The sequence below is a fragment of the Rhipicephalus sanguineus genome, chromosome 1 (genome assembly GCF_013339695.2).
Source record: "Rhipicephalus sanguineus isolate Rsan-2018 chromosome 1, BIME_Rsan_1.4, whole genome shotgun sequence".
NCBI lineage: Eukaryota > Metazoa > Arthropoda > Arachnida > Ixodida > Ixodidae > Rhipicephalus > Rhipicephalus sanguineus.
In genome coordinates this window covers 119,960,662-119,978,092 of record NC_051176.1, presented here as the reverse complement: position 1 = coordinate 119,978,092, position 17,431 = coordinate 119,960,662, and the positions used below count along the sequence as shown (strand labels likewise).

General features: G+C 43.6%; 1 protein-coding gene across 1 annotated transcript in view; it reads left to right on the top strand.

Moving 5' to 3' along the window:
• Positions 1 to 15,558, top strand: part of LOC119396881 (phosphatidylinositol 3,4,5-trisphosphate 3-phosphatase and dual-specificity protein phosphatase PTEN) — a gene marked incomplete at its 5' end in the record, with an annotated part of 68,805 nt that extends 53,247 nt beyond the window's left edge. The window contains 1 exon segment of the mRNA XM_037664241.2: positions 11,223 to 15,558. Within this exon segment, the coding sequence (XP_037520169.1) occupies positions 11,223 to 11,369 (147 nt within the window).
• Between the last annotated feature and the right edge of the window lie 1,873 nt (positions 15,559 to 17,431).

The window sequence follows — 17,431 nt, the reverse complement described above, 5'->3', positions numbered from 1 at the left end:
GCTGTAGCCATACCACAAAAGCTGGTTGCAGCAGGGTGTAAGCAAGTCGCATGCTTGTGCGTGGTTATGTTTTAACACATGGTGACTGGATGGGGTGGCTCATGAAAAAAATGCTCAAGACCAGTCACGTTTGTGTACCGTATTTTCCTTTGTATAAGACGCATCTATTTTTAACTCGGTCGACATGATAAAACACAATGACCCACGCAGAGTACATTGATTGCGAAATGCGTAGTCACGCACAGCACTGAATATCTGTAAGCAGCACTTTTATTAAGGCGCAGAAAACCACTATTTATTCTACTGGATTTGAAGCCACATCCTCCGGCGCACTGTCAAAAGTTCTGCCTCGGTTGGCAGCATCGCTGGGTTGCCGTCGTCAGCCTCTGAGTAACTTTTACGCAGCATTGTAAGCACCTTGAAGCACATCGTTGGCACTGCCTGTACTATGGTGGCTACCATACCTTTAGGGCATTACCAGACTTGGCAAGAACACATAAACAACGAACGCGCTGCACGGTTATCACACGATCGTCGGATACCACCTACACACGCATACAAAACGTAAATGGCGACCGGAAGCCGGAAGCTGCGACTACTGCTGGACTGCAGCGACGTCTCTCACAGAAACTGATGATGATGATAATGAAGTGGTACTTTCGCTTTTGTAACTGATATTGTGGGCGCTACAACGTTACAATGGACCGTTGTGGTGCTCTTTTTTATTTATTGCCTCAGTTCTGGGGGTTTAATTCTTCGTTTAAGAACAAACAATTCAAACAGTACAATGGGGCACGCGACAGTGGTGGCTTTTATTGCGGCCGTAATCTCCGTGGTCGCCGCGCTGCTTGAACAGCAAGTAGCTGACATCTAAGATCGCAGCCGCTTCATTGTTAAAACAAAATTAGATATATTTTTACGAATGCTCTCGAGCTCTGTTTATCGTACTCATAAATTAAATAGAAACAAATTGGTCTCGCAGAATCACGTGACTTTTTGCGTATATAAGACGCACCAGCGAAAATCTAGGAAAAAAGGTGCGTCTTATACACTGGAAAATACGGTAGTTCATGAACATACCGTATTTACCCGATTGTAGCGCGACCATGATTGTAATGCGAGGGATGACTTTTCATTGCGCCCAGGAAGAAAATATAGTTATTTTGGTATTCGATTTTGACGCGAGGGTTGACTTTAGGTAGCAAGAATCTGGAAAAATAATTCGCGTTACATTCGAGTATATACGGTACTTAAGAAAAAAAAATATGGGACGAAGATAGTTACGTGCGGGCAGAGCCACTAGCGAAAGGGCCATGGGCCTCATGTTTGAGAACGTCATGAGCTAGATGGCTGGTGATTCTGCCGTCCGGTTCATGAGCAGGACAGTCTCTTTAGCTGTGGAGACAAGTGGTCGTCACGCTTCGATCGTCTGGGCGGGGCCTCTCCTGCCTTCTTAAAGGGACACTAAAGTGAATCAGTATATTGGTTTAGATTGATGAATTGTACTTTACAAATTTTAATGTTAATTTCACCATCATAGGTTCATTAATTCAGAAGAAAATCAAGGTCAAAGTTTCATTTTTGAATTTCACGCCGAAGTCGCCGCACGTGGTGTCACAGATTTCAAAGTGCATTTTTCGTGTTTTGGAAATATTGGTTCAATAAAATTTCCTGAAACTTGGAATGAATATTAAGTCTATGGCCCCCTCAGAGGACAATTTACTTCATTTTTACTGATTAGGAACTACATAGGAGCTAGTAGATGCCGTCAAAATCTATGATGTCACGACATTTGGTGGGGGAATATCAGTGGCTTTGCCACCTACATTTTTCTTTTGCGCGTTTTTTCGCTTACCAAGCATCTTCTCGAGGCAAGCGTGGTAGTATTGGAATTGGGGAAAAAAATTTACTAATATGAGAAAAACCGTTTTTCTCTTTAGTGTCCCTTTAAATTGTATCTGACTTTAACTGTAATTCAGTTTTATGAAGTTGCACATGCTGGGCAATACACTGGTGAAGATGCACTGACGACGAGCTCTCAATGCGCGCAACCACAGTATTGACGCCGCCGCATTGGGCTGTTATGTTTCATCTCGAAGGTCATTGACATTGACATGGGACTCCCATAATACATTGATAGGCTAGTGGTACCCCCCTCCCCCCCTTCCGCCCATGCCACGCCACGAGTCACATACAGCGCCTGCTGATGCATGCTTCAGGCACCGCATGGCGTAAGCAATGTGTTTACGCAAACGAAGCGCCAGATGTACAGAAGCCTGTTTCCGGTCATTAGGCTAAGCCGAAATGCTTGTGTAGCGTACAGCTGGCACGAAGCGATGCCTCTTGCACATTTCAAAGAGCTCATTGCGCGTTTTTTTTTTGACAAAAGTGACATAGTGCAGTGGTAAATCAGCATGTATAAAAAAAAATGCCCCCACCTCCCCGAAGGGAATCGTGAGGAAATGCGAATGCATTTCTTGCGCCGAGAGAGGGTACCATTGCCGTCAGACATTCGCCTTCACCGACTTCTGCCATCGCCTTGAGAGGCGCCCAGCCAGCGAACGGTCGAGAGTGAGGCGCAAGCGGATGGGAAAGTGGGGCACAGGGAGGAGAGAGAGCGAACGGCGAGAGAAGGAGCGGCAAAGCACTGCACCTACCCTCTCCAACACTCACGCACCACATGCTCCGGTTGCTAGGGGTGAGGATAAGCGCGTGTGCCCGCAGCTGTTGCTATGGGAGAGGGCGCCGCGGACAACGCTGGATGCCTGACATAGCCCGACTAAGAAATATGTTCGCATTTAAAACTGAGCCATCTGAACGCCATGAGCCACGAAGCGCCCCGCATGCCCATTAATGTCATTTGAACAGGCAATATCTTCCATATCTCGACTTGCAGAATCACCGAATTGATCCCTGCGGCGCATGTGTTATGAACTGCGCTCACGAGCATTTACCAGTGCTTCACAATCTCTGTCACCGCGGGCCTGCATATCGCACAAACTTCATGGCACGTGCTAGAAGACGAGTCTTTAGTGCTGCTACCACATGGGCCTCTCGCTACCTGCACACTTTGGATGTGCGGATGCGACGTACGATGGCTTCGTTAAATGCAAAAATTTCTTGCAAGTTTTCTCGTCAAAGTCATAAATTAAATGCTAATGGAGGTAAAACGAGAGCGGGTTGTATCTCTTCTGATCGCTCGCGGAACTCAACTTGTCTTTGTTCTGCAAAACCCACTTTGAGAACCCATGCTAGCACATTGCAGGATAATAGCCCTTGGCCGGGACCACAGAAAAATTCGTATAACCCAGAACGTTGTAGTACGCGCCATGACCATATCATTGAGATTCCCGTGTATACAACAAAGTTTCACTGCTGCTGCAAAGGAAGACCAAGGCATTAAATTGAAGCTACTGCTGGGGCCAGTGATTGAATGGGCCAGTTGCACACGGTTATGGCAATTTCATTTTTCAAGTCGTGTGCCATGCGATATAGAGCGGCCAGCAAAGCGGAGCAGCATCTTTTCCAGAAGCGGCTAGAGGGCAAGGGTGCACCTCAATGCTCTCCTCGCCTTGGGAGCAGCGGAGAGGGAGAGCATGTGAGAGCCCCTGCGCATCGTATTGCGCCCTACTCTGCACTTCATGGTTCCATATTCTGTGTCATGCCGGCTGTGGGTCAGCGCCCAATTCGGTGTTTTTTAGGCTTGTGGAATTAATACGACATTAGAGTTCAATCAACCAAGGGACCAGGCAGGATTTCGTACAGGATTCTCAACAATAGACCATATTCATACAGTCGAGCCCGACTATATCGAACCCGTTTATATCAAATTATCCCGTATATCGAACAATTTCTAAACACGGTATATTTACATTGAGAATATATAGCAAAAGTTACTGTTACATCGAACGAAAATAGCAACGACAACCGATATATCAAACTCCATGTGCCTCAAAAGTGCCCCAGCAAGTTGCCTCTCCCTCGCGGTGGCGGGGAAAACTGCCGGCGCCACCCTAGAAAAAGTGGTTTAGACCCGGCTGTGCACAGGCGAACACCCCCCTGCAAAAAATGATCCTGGCCTGCTTGCAGCGCTTACAGCCAATCAGAGGCCGTCGTGCTTTCTTCGAGGCGCGGAGGCGGTACAAGTGAGCGCCATGTTTTCTTTATGCTTGCGTGCCTGCTGCTGCCTCTTTTCCTCGAGTCCTCATTCAGCGTGGTCCGTGCTGGTGGTGTTGCCTGTTAGCGCTCTGTGAACTTTCTTGGCGCGCTGTCGTCATGGCTTCTGCAAAGAGGCAGACTTTGCCGTTCGCCGCGAAACTCGAAATCATAAATCGAGTCGAGCGCGGTGAGAAGTCTGACGTCGCCGCCACGTACGGATCGACATTCGACGAGTTCGTCAGTGCGGACGATGATGTCGCCATCATGGGCCAGCTACAAGATGAGGACTACGTTGCAGACGTCGTGCTGACCACGAGCCAAAGCGACAGCAATAAGGAAATTGACGATGGCCCGTTGCCTACATCCTCCGAAGTGATTAGTGCACTTGCGTTGGTCCGGCGCTATTGCGTGAATATGGAAGGCTGCTCCGACTCGTTGGACAACGTGGAGGCGTACGTGCTGTCGCAGGCAGCGAAGTCGTTGAAACAGAAGAAAATCCAGGACTATTTTATTCCAGAGTAGGGAGTACTTTTCTTATAGGTATGTGCCTTTGTGTCATCAAATTCTATAGCAGGCCTATATCGAATTATGCCATATATCGAACTAATAAACGTTTTTTGGCGAGTTCGATATACCCGGGTTCGACTGTACTATCAATCAGGTGATAGAGAAATGCGCGGAATACAACCAACCCCTATACATAGCCTTCATAGATTACGAGAAGGCATTTGATTCGGTGGAGACATCAGCAGTCATGCAGGCACTGCGGAATCAAGGCATCGACGAAGCCTATATAAACATAATGGAAGAAATCTACAGAGGATCCACAGCCATAAAGAAAGCGACAGAATCCCAATAAAGAAGGGCGTACGGCAGGGAGACACGATCTCTCCAATGTTATTTACCGCGTGTTTACAGGAGGTTTTCAGGGCCCTAGATTGGGAAGAGTTAGGGATAAGAGTTAATGGAGAGTATCTCAGTAACCTACGATTCGCTGATGACATTGCATTGATGAGTAACGCGGGAGACGAATTGCAGCTCATGATTACTGAACTGGATACGGAAAGTAGAAGAGTAGCTCTGAAAATTAATATGCATAAAACTAAAGTAACGTGGAACAATCTTGGCAGAGAACAGCGCTTTGCGATAGGTGGCGAGACACTGGAAGTTGTAAAGGAGTACGTCTACTTAGGACAGGTAGTAACCGCGGAGCCGAACCATGAGAGTGAAATAACGAAGAATAAGGATGGGTTGGGGCTCATTCGGCAAGCATTATCAAATCATGAATGGTAATCTACCACTATCCCTGAAGAGGAAGGTATATAACAGCTGCATCTTGCCGGTACTTACCTATGGAGCAGAAACCTGGAGACTTACAAAGAGGGTTCAACTTAAATTGAGGACGACGCAGCGAGCGATGGAAAGGAAAATGATAGGTGTAACCTTAAGAGACAGGAAGAGAGCAGAGTGGGTCAGGGAACAAACGGGCGTTAAGGACATCATAGTTGAAATCAAGAAGAAGAAATGGATATGGGCCGGGCACGTAGCACGTCGGCAGGATAACCGGTGGTCATTAAGGGTAACTGACTGGATTCCAAGAGATGGCAAACACGTGAGGGGGAGACAGAAAATTAGGTGGGTAGATGAGATTAAGAAGTTTGCAGGTATTACGTGGCAGCAGAAAGCACAGGACCGGGTTGATTGGTGGAACATGGGAGAGGCCTTTGCCCTGCAGTGGGCGTAGACAGGCTGATGATGATGATGAGGCTTGTGGAAATATTCAAGCAGTTCGAATATTTGAATGAATATTGCAGTATTTGAATTCGCTTCGAAATTAATTTAAATTATTCTAAATTTCGAAGTATTCAAAATGAACGAATAGACTGCATGCAATCCCCTGTAAAGGTGGTTTCACTGCAGTGTAAGAGTGCTGTGTCATGAAAACAACTATCCAGGGGAAATCCGCTCTGCTGCAAAGCCCCACTTCAAGGATAAATGAACAAATTACCTGCACATCGATTCATAATTTTTTAAGTTTAAAAACTTGTTATACCGGCTTATAACAAGCTCTAATAGTAAAGTTTAAAACGTAACATACTTTACAGGTTATCACTTGCATTCTACCGAAAGTCAAATCCTGCTAGTATCCTGAGTTGCTTCCACTTCCCTTTAAACCAAAAAGAATGACATTTGCACATGCCTTGTTCCAATTTTAAAAAAATATTGTGCAGGTTAGTTGGGTCATGACAAATATGCTCATTTTTATTTATAATATGTGATATACACTATTCGAATTCGATTCGAAATTATTCGGAGAAATCACTATTCGCTTCGAACCTAAAATTTACTATTCGCATGAGCCTAGTGTTTTTGTTATTGCCAAATGTCAATGAACAAGCATGAGTAGCTGTAGAGGTAGTAGTGCTAAAGCAACTAGCTCTCGCTCATCTGCCAAGCTATCAGGATAATTGAGGAAACTGATGTTGTTGACAAGGCTAGTATCTTGCAAGTGATCTCGAACGGTGAGAAAGAAAGGCGCAGTTGCTTGCTTCAAGATATCACAGAGCTCGCTCTTTATAATCCCAAACTCGAGAGAAGCTCTTCTGGACTCTGAAGCATAGGCTAAATTCCCAGTGAAACCACTCGCAACTAACAGGTACTTTTGCCACAAATGACTGCTTTTTTTTTCGGTGAGGACACTGCTCCAACACTTTTGGCAACTTTCCTTTGCATCAGAGTAATTTTTGCTTTTTTTCCTCACGCGTTCAAAAAGGTGCCCGGTGGCGCTGCCGGCGACGCATTTGCCTGCCTGCGTATGACGGAGAAACGCAAGCCACGCAAGCACGGCGTTCGGCGCCGCTCGTAAGAAAAGGAAAAAAAAAAGATATGCGAAGAGCAGAACACTGACTTCAGGGAATTTTCGAACCATGCCCATGAGTCCTCATGCGTAAAGTGCATACCAGTATTATTCGCCAAGGTTCTACATTGAAGAAGATTTTGCCTTCCGGTTCCGCATCACCAAGGCGTCCGTCTGGGCTGTCATGTCGCATATGCAACACAGAACACCTAAACGTTACTGAAAAACAGCAGGGACCTTCTGTTCTTCTGTGAAGCACGTCTCACGGTCGTTTTAGTTGCACGTTTGGCATGAGTGAAACCACTACAGTTCGTTTCACAACGCCGGCGTACCAGTGTTGCTGGAACAGACGAAGTTTTCCGCTCGAATGCAGTGGTTTTTCAGGCTGACAAACAAAGCTGGAGAGACTGTAGTAATAATGCTTTATTTGACATTTTGCGTGCTTTAAACAACCACTACGGTATTTGTTTTATTATTAAACAAAACCTAAAGAAGCCTGCAAAAACTGCATGTGGTTCCAGTTTTCAACTTTCACCGGCACTACAATAGTCATCGCGTCCACCAACCAATGTTGTGGGCGTCCCTACACCAATGGAAGAAGACCGAACGCAGATATAAAAATTCTGTTGTTAATATTTCTACTCACTTTCCAGAGAAACTGCTGCAAGGTTGGACATTTCAGACGGTATGCTTTCTATTGCGATTCAAAACAGAAAAGAAGGACGGTAGACAGTGGACTTTTTTGGAGCTGCTCGCAGTTGCCAGTGGCACTGCTACCAGTTGTATGAAATTGTGTGGATGTTCTCTGATAAGGCTGACTTGCAAGACTTCTGTTGAACCAGTGCAAATCCGTGACCGAAATTCGCGATGCCAGTCATGCTGTAGATTCTTCGAATACGTGTGCGCGCGATGTTGCGAAACAGTAAACGTGACCACCATAAGGGGAGGTGCAGTAATTCAGGTTGTCACCTTACTTTCTTGCAATTTAGACCAAAACACTTTTGTTTTTTTCGGTGTGTGACAGTTTTCAATGCTGCAACTTCATCAGACTGAGTGGAGAAGTGGATCAGTTTGGTGAACATGATAGCATTGTTGTCGCTCGGCTTTGTTGAGCTCCGGAGGTTTTGATGACATTTTCTTTTTTATTTCGTGGCTTATCTTGGGAGCCTTTCATGCCAGAACGTCCTGAACTTCTTGTGCTTTCTTTTCATTCTTTTTTTTATTGTACTTTTGTCAAGCAAGCAGGGCACGAAGCTGAAGTTCATTTGATTCGTGCCAATGTTTTTTTTATGGAGTACTAAATAAAAAAGAAGAGTGGAAGCAAACTCGTGAACGTTACCCAATACAAGAAAGTCCAGCAAGGTTGGATATTGCCCACATAATTTTTGTGTCTAGCCATCTGTAGTGCTCTGGAAACGTTGCTGTAGTAAGGATGTGCTACATGAGATGCCACTCGTTACCCTTTAAATAACTTTGATGGGGTTTTAAAGATCTTTTAAAGGAGTACTGACATGATTTAGAGACATTGAAAAAGGGGCATTTCTTGTTTCCTTGGTATGCAGTGTCAATACTCTCCAGGGTGTGTCCAGATAAGATCGAACACGAGGTCCCGGTCACCATTCCCAATTTTGATGAAATATACTGTAGATCTAGGCATTACACCCAGAACAATAGATTCGCAGTTGTGCGGAAAAAAATTTCTTCGCCTGAAAAAAAAAATATACAAATTTTGGCCGCAAAAAACGCTTTTCCGCCAATTTCGCGATATCTGAATTTTGAGTGCACCTAGGGAAAAAACAGTGCACTTCTTTGTCACAATATTTATTCCCCTTAAAGAACAAGTGAAATACAATCTTATGAGTCTATTATTTCCCTTGCTTGTCGAAGCACTTTTGACGAAAAAAATCACAAACTTGGCAAATTGCACAAAATACCTGTATTTCAGGAATTTATTGCTGCAAGCAAGTTAAAGTGAGGATGATAAAAATCGGTACATACTAACTTTGATACTTTTGCTCTCTTTTAAAATAATTTGCGTGGTTTTATCGCGCTCCGTTTTACTCGATAAGTCGGCTGAAATGTAAGTGATTTACCAAAAACGCTGAACTTTGAAAATGATTTTCCTCAAAAAGGCCATTTTTAATTTTTTTTTAAATCCCTCTGATTGAAGTCAAGGACGTTGTCTACCATTCTGCTGAAACAAACGTTGCATTATTTTGGTTGCTAACAAGTTATAGTGCGTCAAATGTGACCATGCCAGCCTAGCGGCCGCGTCGTTCATTATGTGCTGAAACTCGGATATAAGTTGTTAAAATTACTTGCACATGATATAATTACAAATGAGCAGCTCCACACCAACAAATGCGCAGCCAGGGGTCATGGTTCAGCAAGCCTTGCCTTGCGATCAGCCGCTTGACAAACCCGCAGCAGCAGCCGCTCGATGCTGCGGGAACTCGCATTAGATGAGTGCCGCTTCGACTGCGGATGAGCTCCGCTTGTGCGCCAAACTATGCTCGGAGGAGAAACGAGAGAAGCAATGCATCACTGTGAGAGTTAAAGGCCGTTAAGTGCCAACAAATGTCATATTATGCAACGAAAACTCTGCCGGCAATTTCCCAGTGAGCGCCTGCAGTAGTGCGCTCATGTGTTGCTTTCTCTCTTCTGATGGCCTAAAGATAATAAGGTTCATTCTATGAGAAACATATGACACAAAAGAAAGCCATTGACATCTAAATAAAGTTGTCATACGTGCTTCCGATGGTCTAACAACTCAAACTGCAGTTGTTCATCTGGTGCCAGAACACTTGTGTCAGCCGGCTGTGAAAAGAAGTGTGTCCAGGTCATGTGCTTCATTAAAGAACCGCTTTTGCAATACTGTATTGTTGTGCGTCTGCAGATAGAATATTCAACGCAAGTCGAGCGTTTATCACGATATTTTGCGGCTTCGGGCATAACAGCAGGGAAAAAAAATACATGCGTGCTGTATTGAAGGTGCTCACTGCGAAATTGCAGGCAGAGTTTTCGTTGCATATTATGACATTTGCTGGCACTTAACGGCCTTTAACTTTCATAGTGATGCATTCCTTCTCTCCTTTCTACTCTGAGCGTAGTTTGGCGCGCTAGCGGAGCTCATCCGCATCGAGCGGCCGCTGCTGCGGGTGTGTCAAGCGGCTGATCGCAAGGCAACGCTTGCTGAACCTGACCCATGCAAGGTGGCCCCAGGCATACTGCACCTGTGCTATTTCAATCTCTACGTGTCTTGAGTTGGTCACCTGTCTCCTATTGAGCCCGCTACCACAGTACTTACAGTTGCTGACCGATTTTTCGGACCTGGCGGGGACAGAAAAACAGTCTGGAAAAGTTAAGCCATGAAAATAGTTTTATTTGGATTAGAGCAGCTTAATATTGTTACAGATGATATGGGTTTATTTACAATGAGGTCAATGAAGCGGCAGGCAAAAGACAAGGGACGATCCGATGATGCCGAGCACCAAATCCCTCGCGTCCGTTCTTCTTCTTCGTTCTTCTTTCGCGCTCTTCCAGCACCGCGTTACAATATCATGGCTCATGCTACACTTGGAAGTGGTCTGATTTGCTTGTATTTGGGCTACAGTGACGTCGTCGCAGCATTGCTGATCTCTGCCACCGACTGTTGCTGACAGCATAGGAGGTGGCGCCATGGCACCAAGCACACAGAATTCGAAGCTGCACACACAAAGATACGCATGTCTCAGTTGGTTTGGTGGTTTGTGGGGTGTAACATTCCAAAGAGACTAAACTGTGAGAGACGCTGTGGTGAAGGGCTCTGAATAATTTCGGTACCGTACACAATCCTCTAGCATGTTTCCTCCATTGATATGCGACCGCTGCAGCTGAGATCGAACCCATGCGTTCTGGGTTGGCATACGAGCATCATAAACATTGGGCCACTGATGCAGCAGAGAGCATCTAACGCACATGTCTCAAAGACACACTTTTAACATGAATACCTACCAACTAGCTCAGCTCTGTTATTCTAAACTCGTAGAGCATGGTCATTCAATGAATACTTGACAAGGTGTTGCAAGGGCCCCTTTAAACAATGAATGGAGCCTTAGTGTGTCGGGCAGATAACAGATGCTCCATTACAGTGACAGAATGAGTAATAGACTGATGATGATTGATTTATGGCAGCTCTGTCATTCTTCCCCCTTAATTTTCTGTCCAGGTATCACTCAAATTTGTGTCCCCAAGCCACCTGTGCCCCTCAGGTGCTGGAGGGGACGATCCCAGCAGTGATATCGATGGGCCAGGCTCTGAGAGTGACACCACAGACGACGATGATTGGGACACACAGGAGGCGACCCACATCTAGGTTCGGCTCTCTCCACCCTTCACACACACCTGCCACATCCCACAACTCACCTCCACCCCCGCCCCCACTACACCATTGGCATTGTTCTCTCTCTCTCACCCACATACTTGTGTATAATGTGTTGCCATGTGTTTGTATATGTGCATATATCTGTATGTGGAGTTCGCAGTGTGCTTTGCTGCGGCAAGGTTCTGTATTTATTCAAATGTTGACCAGACATTTTTGCCCTTGTGGAGGCAGATCTGTGTGTGACTAGTTCTATCATCCAGTTGAGAAAAGAAAAGAGGAGCTTACACAGTGTGCTGTTTGTATTATTCAGGTCTTGCTCTCACAGTTAATTCTTGTGGTTGACGGGGATAATCGACAATTGGCTGTAGTGCATGGCAAGAAAGCTTTAATGAAGTTGGCTTTTGCATATGGAGCTGCTGACAGAATGCACTGTGTAAACTAGCACCACACTTTTATTAGGGGACATTTTTGACAATTTGGATGCATCTTCTGTTTTTATTCATGGCAAGTGTGTGATTGCCATGTGGTGAAGAAAAGGCGTTTGGGAGAGGAGTTTTGGGCAGCTGAAACTCCTGTGGCAATATAAACGTCTTGAACAGTGTGTGTTTATGTGTGTGTATGTGTGTGTGTGTGTGCATGCACATTAGTTTTTTGACAGCCTTTTTTTTAGGGAATGTATTTCGCTTTTAATTCTTTCTGTTGAAAAGTCTGCAAGGTCTAAACTTAGGTGTTTTTAGGGTAAAGAAGCGAGCTATTATTTGTGCAGGCAGGTAAAGTCTTGGTCATAGTTAACTACCTGGCAATGCTCCAACATCGCTAGTGCAGATTTTTTTGTGATAACACTTCAAAGGTTTTATTTTCTTCATAAAGAATCTGCTGTAATGCAGCAACACTGTGTTCAAATGGCATTGACATGGCATTCAGCCTTTGATGTACATGGAGGGTGCAACGTGGCCTTCTATGTGGCTAAGGCAATGTGCAACTGGAGAAGACTGGTTACTTTGGTGACCTCATCATGAAAGTTGCTCTGCTTTGTCATTGGACGTAATTAGGTTGCATTAGAAGGCTGGATGAATGTGGGACCTAGAAGGGAACACTGCTGTTCACTTTATTGCTGTTTGGTCATTTGATGCCTGTTATAATGAACTAGAAGGAACTGTCCCTTTAGTGCAGTGTAATGGGGCCTCACAATTTTCTTTTGCTTTCTGCCCACTGCAATTGTTACCAATGCTCCACCTGATTTTTAAGCACCTGTTAGTGAAGGCATACTTTAGTGGCTATTTTTCCAGGCATCTTGTCTTTGCCTGTAGCATATTCGATGTGTAGAGAACTTGCTTTTTCAGTGAATCTTGGTCACTGAGCCCAGCTCTTTTACCTGTTTTTTTTTCTCCAGTGAGTGAGTTGTTGGGGTAAAAGAAGTTTTGATTAAAAATAGTTGTGGTTAGTTTGAGTACCTGGATATATGTATGTATAAGTATATATATATATACACGCACAGGCTATAAGTAGATTTTTATGAAGGCCATCTGGGCTTGAAGAAGATTAAAGCATCCTTTGGCAGTGAGCATGATACCTTTCAGTATAATGAGGGAATATGGCGCTTAGTGCAAAATATATGTTATTATTGAAGAAGGCCGTGAAGCATGCAGTGCATTGTCTAAGCATAGTAGTGTTTGTGCATTTAATGATGTAGTGTAACTTGAGAAATTAGTCAGCTGTGTTGGGTAACAGATGTTCGAGTTAAAGTGATATTAATTAGATGAGTAATACGTATTTAGAATTTGCTGCCACTTTACATTTTCTCTTATCCTTTAAGTGCTTAGCCATTAAACGGAGTTGAAGGAAGCTCCTTATCAAGAGCTGTATTTATTGGAGTACTGGTCACATTAAAATATTACAGATGGCTCCATGCATCATGGGTTTGCACCAAAATTCCACTGCTCTATGTTGAGAAATGTTTTGTTTCTGTGTATGCTAATCACTGCAAAACAAGTGGGAAGTAGCTCAACAACTTTTTGCAGAAAATCTTCCAGTTTCTTTGTACGTATCATTCAAAAAAACAAAAAAAACAGGCGTGCATGTTGGTTCATTCTCTAGAGGGAACAAAAGCGCTGCTTGAATGTGCAGTGTTTAACACATCAGTTCTCCAAAAATGTTAGGTCTACTTTAGGGAATTTTGATGTGCAGAGAATTTATAGTTGCACCATAGTCGCACAAGCCAGTGACCGATACCTGACAGCTGGAGATTTTGCCAGTGATCCTTAGCACTTGTTTTCAAAGGCTGCATTTTTTTGACCGGTGTGATTAAAAAGAAGCACTTATATGCGTTTCTCAAGTCTTATCGCTTGGGCTTGCTTACACCCTGTATATATGTGTATATGTAGAAACTTTGTACAGGGCTGCATTAATAAAAGTGACTGTAGACGTGAGTTATCAAAACTACAAAACTGTACCAGACTAATCTCGTGTAGGTGTTACAAAATATCAGTGTAATTGGCAAACAATGAAACATACATTTATATTCAATTCTGCCCTGTGTTTTGCTTTATTGAGTATCGGCATGCATAGTCAATTCTACACCCGTGAGGATATATGTAACCTGCATTCTTGCAGTACATTTGTCCAGCTTCACTATCCCAGCAAAGTGAGTTGCAAGGGGAGGCCACATACGTGTGCTGGTATTGGCACAACAACACAAGTTGTGAGGCTCAGTGATCTCATGTGTAGACCAATGTTGCACTGACTGGATAAACTCTACCATGTGATGCTTTTCTGGCTTGATGGCTGCAAAACTGTGGTACTGCTGCTTGTATTGGTAGCCTTTAGTGTTTGCTCTTGTTTCTTCTGTGCGTTGTCCTCCATTTTAGAATCAAACAATATCGAATTGAGATGGGATGGTTTGCATGCCTCTTGTCAGTGATGTGCATGAAGCCTGGGGAGTCGGTGCAATGTGTTAAGGCAAAGTATGGTCACCAAGATTTTTTTTTTTTTGTAAAGATTCCATTGGTTGTGTGGGATTACTTTCTAGCTTGAAACAGCTGAGCTTTTCTGTCACGTATATACCGGTATGTTCATTCGTGATATGTTGAAACGGCATAAATATCTAATAATGGGTAGCAGGCTTTGCCACTGCAGTAACCCTCTAGCAACCAGTGGGCTTATATTACTTCCTACAGTTGGCTTCTTGCTGTTGAGCTTGCAGCATTCTTCCTAACGCACAACGGTCACCCCTTTGCATCGACAGTGGTGCTCCCTTCATCTTGTGGGCTGTGAGCTTCGCAGGACTTTCTTCTTTCTCGTAATGTGCACAAGATGCAAATGCTGCAAAGGAAAGTGAGTGCAGCACATATGCAAGGCCTGTGTTGTGCCCATGTCTTTCTGTACAAAATACCACACGAAGTGATATCATTACTTTGTGAACACATGATAGCTTCTACCTGTGGAAAATATTCTGGGCTATTAGATTCATTTCATTTACAAGATCTGAATAAGTTTCTCAAACTTGAAGGGACACTAAAGAAGAAAATGATTTCGCTTTAATACCAAAAAGACAACCCTTGCCGCAAGAAGACTCTTGGTAAGCCAGAGAACGCACAAAAATGAAATACAGGTAGTGCCGTCACCTTCAAGTTACTGCACCAACTTGCCATGATGTCATAGACTTCGATGGCATATGCTGGGGCCTGTATAACTCTTTATCAGCTAAAATGAATTACAGTATGTGCTTAGGGAGCCAGAGACTTGACATCGCAAGTTTAAGGAAGTTTTGCTGAGCAAATATGGCTGAAAGGCAAAAAAAAAGAAGCTTGAAATCTGACTGGACATTTTGCTGAGGTTTAGGTACGAAATTCAAAAGTGAAACTTTGCCCTTTATTTCTTCTTTTAATAATGATCCTGCAATCAAAAAATTACCAATAGAGTTCTCAAAGAATAATTAACCCTTTTATTGCTGGGCTTTGTTGGAGGTGACGCACACTGAGCACCTGTGTTTTTTTTCCCTAAACGTTGTTACACTTATGTGAGGATGCTTAGATGTGCTTTTGTTTATTGAACTTGACCACTCAAAGCAACAAGAGCAATGGGTAGAAGAGAAGGCAACAGATTAGAGTTTCGACAAATCATGAAGACATCCTGGAGGAAGCACGCCTTACCCAAGACAGCGGATGCAAAAAAAAAAGAACCTACTACCAGCAAGCCACAAATTGCAGCAACACATAAAAAAGGTGGCCTTTGTGCTACAGAAAATTATTGCCATCCGAAGTACAAAGTCTGCAGGCCAGCCCATTTATCTCTAGGGGCACACCAAGCGCTACAACCATGCTCCTGACGGAGGGCGTTCCGTGGCCACTAAAGAAAAGAAGCATAGAATGAGGAAACCAAGGGAAAGGAGAGAATACAAAAGTTTGTTACTGCGCACAAACGGGTGGAAACTGGAAAATGCACGGGTATGCCAGTGGCGCTGCGGAACAGAAACGCATGGATGTACCAGTGTGTCAGTGGCTCTGAAAAAGTTAATCAGTCCAAACTGGTTTAGTGTTCCGCTTTAGTGTCCCTTTAATATTTGGAAAACTAGCTTGTCAGAATATTAAAAAAATACTGTAGCAAAAAAAGAAAAGGGCTTCTATTGCAATTAAAATAATTTTGCCTATTATGGCTTAATGCAGCCATTTAATTACGGCTGGGAATTCTGCCTGCCTTACGTTTATTGGCACCATTGCTGGGACTTTGTAATCCTAGGACGAAGCTTGAAGTGAAACTATCGTGTAGTTATACTCTACACACATTGCATGACTGTTGGTGCTTGACTGACGTTGCTTGGGATAAATGTGGTCAACACCGACGTGGTTCTTTTTTTTTTTTTTGTCTGGGCTGAAGTGTCAAAATGGCTGATGTTTTGACTGACAAGTTCAAATGTGTGGAATTGAATTTGATTTGAAAGAAAAGGAAGATTTCCTTGAGACCATCATTCTTATTTTACTTTTTATGCTTTGTTTTGGCTTTGTACAATGCCCATGGGCCAGGGTATTCGTCTGTCATGAGCAGTTAATTACCATACCATTGCCAAAGTTGATTAAGGGGGCCTGAGCTTCTGCTTACCTTCTGGCATGGCACGATTGACTGTTTTACGATTGTCTTGCCACCTCCATGTTCTTGTCATAACTGTGGTGCGCTTGGCTTTCAATGCGAGCTGCACAGTTTACCCTAACTGCTAGTATTAAATTTTGTTGTCAGTGTCAATATTTTACTATTGTGTTTCGCATTGTTCTCTTCAGCTTTTTATTGGTGATCCTATTTTGCTTAGTTTACTTATGCTGCATGTATTTTTTATTTTTTTTTTTGTAGCAATGAGCTACATGTGTCTTTGCTGTCTGCAAGCCTTTTAGATATTATTTTTTATTGTTAACCATATGCTGCGTGCTTTTGTGGCACTTATGTGTTTAAATGGTGTTTGCTGCTTGTGGCAATTTGTTTTGGGTTCTTTCTTTATGATCCTATTTTTCTGTTCACTTTTACATTGTGCTTTATGCCTTTGTTGCCTTCTTGCAAGGCCAGTGTAGGAATTGCACTACGACTGGTGACTTATCGGACTGTGTGGGTAATTGTTTGATTATTATGCTGAGGCCCTTGTTGTTGGCCTTGTAAATCTGTCTCCAATTGGTGCATATCATTCTGCTAGCACATGCATTTCAGGTGCACACCTTACTCGACCTTTCTACATCTGCAAACAGCACATATAGCTGCCTTGTTTTTCATGTCTTCCTTGCAGGCACCCTATGCAACACACTTTATAGCTTTGTTTAAACTGATGGTCATCATATCGATGCAATAAGTTTCTCTTCCATCGCCTGAAGCTTTGTGGGTATTACGACGTATACGATGTAGATACAGATATGAATTCAGAGTTGTAGTCGGTCGCGTTTATGTCACTGTAAAACAACGAAGGGCCGTAATTGTGGATCTCAATAATTAATCCATTGGGTGCCTTGGTTTTTCTATTTCAGTTGTGTTTTAGGGGCAGTTTTAATTTTAATCAGCTTTACATTACTGCAAAT